The 4,549-nt window shown below is 40.1% G+C and overlaps 1 protein-coding gene across 1 annotated transcript in view; it reads left to right on the forward strand.

The window, feature by feature from the left end:
• wdr27 (WD repeat domain 27) overlaps positions 1 to 4,186 on the forward strand; it is a 44,271-nt gene extending 40,085 nt beyond the window's left edge. The window contains exon 24 of the mRNA XM_005737098.1: positions 1,704 to 4,186. Coding sequence (XP_005737155.1) covers positions 1,704 to 1,817 — 114 coding nt within the window. The 3' untranslated portion in view covers positions 1,818 to 4,186. The remainder of the gene's footprint in view (positions 1 to 1,703) is intronic.
• The last annotated feature ends 363 nt before the right edge of the window (positions 4,187 to 4,549 follow it).

Below are 4,549 nucleotides of genomic sequence, written 5' to 3' on the forward strand. Positions count from 1 at the left end.
GTGGACGTCATGGTGTACAAAGACTCACGATCACATACTATGCATATTTAGATGTAATATGTTTGTGCTCACTGGGTTGCCTTTATGAGGAAGTTAACTTATCTCTGGGATTCACACTCGCCAGGAATTCTTTAATGTGTCTATAGAAGAGAAACTGCAACTTTCACCCTTCAAAGGAAAAATGCATCCAGCCCAGTTTAGTGTGTTTGAGTCATCCTCAGACCTCAGCTATTGTGACTCCCTTTCCCAGCACAGGCATCTGCTTGCTGGTAAAGGATTATTTCTCCCGCATAAAACCTTTTTAGTACAAGGGAAAAAATGTTGGACCATTGTTGTACCAAATGTGTTTTTTATCACAACTTGGCAAATCATTGTTTGCCAAGATTCCTGATGTTATCATGCTTTTAAAAAAAGATGCTGTCTTTACAGCCACCTCAGGTCTAGATAATCACCATAGGTAAAACTCCCTGATGGAGTATTCCCATTTTGTAAAATGTTGTTTTTTTTTGATTGGTTCTTTGTTTTTCTCCACTTACCTACAAAGGTGTCATAAAGAAGATGGACATACTGTGACATCATCCATTGGTTAGGGATGGACCTAACCAATGTTTTTAGGGTCATCATTGAGGTTTTTGAAACATGGAAAGTAACTGGTGGATCTTACTGGACACACTCACTGGTAGCTATTTGTCAATCACATATGAGTCATTATTATCTTATTGCCCTTTAAGACTCTAGAGGACACCATAATTTACTAAATTAACACCAAGGTCAGAAAGAACTAAACTAAAAAAATGAAAGAGAACTGAACAATTAAGAACATCAACTCATCATGTAGATGTTTACTGAGGGTGAAAGGTCAATGTGAGCCTAAGGTTTGTTTTACCCCTGACTTCTATACAACAAGATCTCTTTCTTTTCTTTTCTTTTTGTCAAGCCAGAGGCATTAGGCACCTTAGCATTCACTTTCACTTTTCAGGCCCCGGAGGCCGTGACTTTATATAAAGACTATGCTCACTTGTCCTTTAAGACTGGGTGGTAAAAATAAACTTGGGTTGAAGTGGCATGAAATAGAGGTTATAACAGCTGTTTGTGAGTTATCTTGAGTTATTTTTCCATAATATGGTATACTTTTAAATTCTGAACAATTGCACATGTAAAAATGTGCTATAGGTCTCACTGCAAAGCCCACATAGAGGGTTTCCCACTGCTTCTGACGGACTGTCAGAGTGCTGAGGTAATGCTTCCTCAACCTCATCTGCTCTCTTGGCTGATAGAGACATATGATTCACTGTGTACGTCTCACTAAAAATTGTAGTCAAGCATTGATCGTCTGTATTAGTGCTTGTCTGTGTGCAGCCTGCACATGTCATTAAGTGTGTAGTGTGTGCGTGTGTGTTTGCCTACAGGGTGTGGATTAATGCTAGTTTATTGTTGTGTTGTTGTGTGGGTGCCTTATTAATCTCCAAATGTTTGACTCACTGAGAGTATTGCTGGCAGGAACCTCAATCTCCTTGTTTGAATAAACAAAGTTATATAACAGAGTTAAGGCCTGGCAACATGATGTTTGTGCCGTTATGAAACTCTGTATTCTAAATAGAGAGGTGGTAAAAAGAAGAGTGATGTCTGACACGGTTTTAGAAAAAAAGTGTGCAAAAATAAAAGCGTAATATGATGTCATGCTTTTTCTCTTTTCTTCACAGCTGCTAACTGGGACCCTGGATGGGAAGCTCAGGCTGTTTAAGTCTAGCAGTGGCTCTTCTTTGTCCTGTGACACCAGCGCTGCCGTGCACAGTGTCCTCAACAAGACTGTGTAATTACAGCTGGCCCCTGCAGAGCCCATGCAGGTTTTATTAATGCAGTTCCAAGTGGGATTTTCATTGGGAAAGAAGAATTTAAACGTTTTCTTTTTTTGCTCTTGGTTTAATGAAAAACAGGTAGAGTTATATAAAAATGTGCTCTTGTGTGTTCTTCCTCGGTGCTTAAAATTGTCAGTAGAAACCAGCCATTTCAGATCATTCGTCTTTGTTAAACTTCCTGCCCATGCTTCCAGCGCATTTCTTATTTAAAGGGAGCGCGCTGCTTTCTTTGAACTCATTTAGCTGCATTTTTGTGATGCACGATTTAGTCAATTAAACATAATATCACTAAATTTGCCAAAAACAATTATTATTAGCAGTTTTTCACATCTGTTGCACATTCTGAATGGTCAAGCATAACGTTTAGTTTGTTCAGTATGTGGAACAGATGTACTTCTTATATCGCTGGCTGTGACCTCCACTTAGCAGATCAGCACGTAGAGCTATGACATCAACTGGGTGCAACCACTTTGGCTGCCAGACACACAGATGCTCCTACTGTTCATACTGATGCACCCATCTCCATTGTTTGTGCTGGATGTTTAGTCCTTTCTACCTTAGTCACAACAAACTGTCAGGTACTCTAATACATAGTAGAGGATATAAAGGCTCAATGTGAAATTTGTTCAAAAATTGTTGAATTTGTTGAAAAATTGGTTTGCAACAACACTATTTACAAAAAAGCTGGCAAGCTTAAATTTCTAAGGTTTCCCATTTGATGCAAGATTCCAGTTTATTTTCTGTGAGCTTTTTTAAAACACATTTGTGATGTTACAGTCTTGTGCCAAAATAGATTCAATTCATTCTTCACCTCAAAATTCTACAAAACAATTTAAATCTATTAAAAATAATAAATTAAAATATAACATGTATATTCTGAGCCTTTGCCATGACACTCTGAACTGAACTCAGGGGCATCCTGTTTCTGCTGATCAGCTTGATTGGAGTCCACCTGTGGTAAATTAATTTGATTCAACATGAAGGTACGCACCTGTCTACATAAGGTCCCATAGTTGACAGTGCATGTCAGAGCACTAACCAAGCCATGACGTTTAAGGAATTTTCTGTAGACAGAGGAGAAGGTCCAGAAGGACAACCATTTCTGCAGCACTCCAGTAATCAGACCTATGTGGCAGAACAGCCAAACAAAAGCCCCACCTCGGTAAAAGGCACATGACAGCCAAAAAGTCTGCCCAAAAGCACCCTAAGGACTCTCAGATCAGAGAAACAAAATTCTCTGAAACAAAGATTAAACCCTTCGGCTTGAATGCCAAACATCATGTCGGGAGGAAACCAGCCACTACTGATCCCTTGGCCAATACCATCCCTACAGCAGAGCATGGTGGTGGCAGCATCATGCTGTGGGGATGTTTTTCAGCAGCAGGAACTGGGAGACCAGTCAAGATCAAGGGAACGATGAATGCAGCAATGTACAGAGACATCCTTGATGATAACCTGCTCCAGAGTGCTCTGGACCTCAGACTTGGCTGAAGGTTCAGCTCCAAACAGGACAACAAACCTAAGCACACAGTCAATATAACAAAGTAGTGGCTTCAGGACCACTCTGCGAATGTCCTTAAATGGCCCAGCCAGACGCCACTAAGTCTCTATTCTTTTGTGTCATTCTTATATCTCCAAACAAGGTGACAGATTAATATGTTTTCTCTTACATTGATTTGGAAATAAAATCAAAAATAATTTTTGAAGTCACAAAGTCATCAATCCTATATCGCATGTCCTCTTAGGTTCAACATTAAGATATTCTTTCTATCTCAAGTTTAATACCACAGTTTATTGCTAAGTAACGTTTCCTGGTGATGTTTAATTTTCTTTGGAAAAACAGTTACTATCTCCTGCTCTGCTGCTCCTGTCACCTCCACCATATTATAAGCCTTAACTCAGTCTTCAGACAGAAAGGAGGAATGCTCATCCCCCATCTGCAGGGGGACATAATTTCAAGCATCACTCATCCCCTGTCCATTAGGAAAAGATATCAGAGTTGACGCATTATGTGATGGCGCTAAATCCACTGATAGTATGCTCAGTCTTAACTTCCTCAGACTGTTTTCCAAAAACTGCTCATCTGTGTCTTGTCCCCTGTCCAGTATTCTGTATTTGATTTACTCTGCCCTTTTTGGACTGCTTACTTTAATTGATACCAAGGCAGGCTGTCTGTGAGGATGTGCAGTGCGATCCTCAGCTAGATCATGAAGTATAGCTTTGAAGTTGCACAGTATCAGCTGCCAGATATGGATAGGATTTATAGGGTGGTACCTCTTGCTTTGTCATGCATTACATTATGTATGTACTGTGTGTGTGTGTGTGTGTGTGTGTGTGTGTGTGTGTGTGTGTGTGTGTGTGTGTGTGTGTGTGTGTGTGTGTGTGTGTGTGTGTAGGTGCGTGTGTTTATGCCACAAAGATAGGTATGTACTGGCAACGCTGCATTTTCCCTGTCACGGTGAGCTTTAGTGTTCCTGCAAGTAGGAGACACTTTTTATCGGAGCAGAACGATAAATTGTCTTTGGGGTAAATTTACGCAGCCATGTTCTTTCTCTATTTTCGTCCTGGAATGTGTGTATTCAGTGTCTTTCCTTGAATTAATTAACCTGAATTCAGTGAGCATGTGCTCTCAAAACAAAGTAATATATTGCCATATGTGCAAATCCTTTGTCTGTGTGAGGTCATTTTGG

The sequence above is a fragment of the Pundamilia nyererei genome, unplaced genomic scaffold, assembly GCF_000239375.1.
Source record: "Pundamilia nyererei isolate P.nyererei 1_Seehausen unplaced genomic scaffold, PunNye1.0 scaffold00073, whole genome shotgun sequence".
NCBI classification, from domain to species: domain Eukaryota; kingdom Metazoa; phylum Chordata; class Actinopteri; order Cichliformes; family Cichlidae; genus Pundamilia; species Pundamilia nyererei.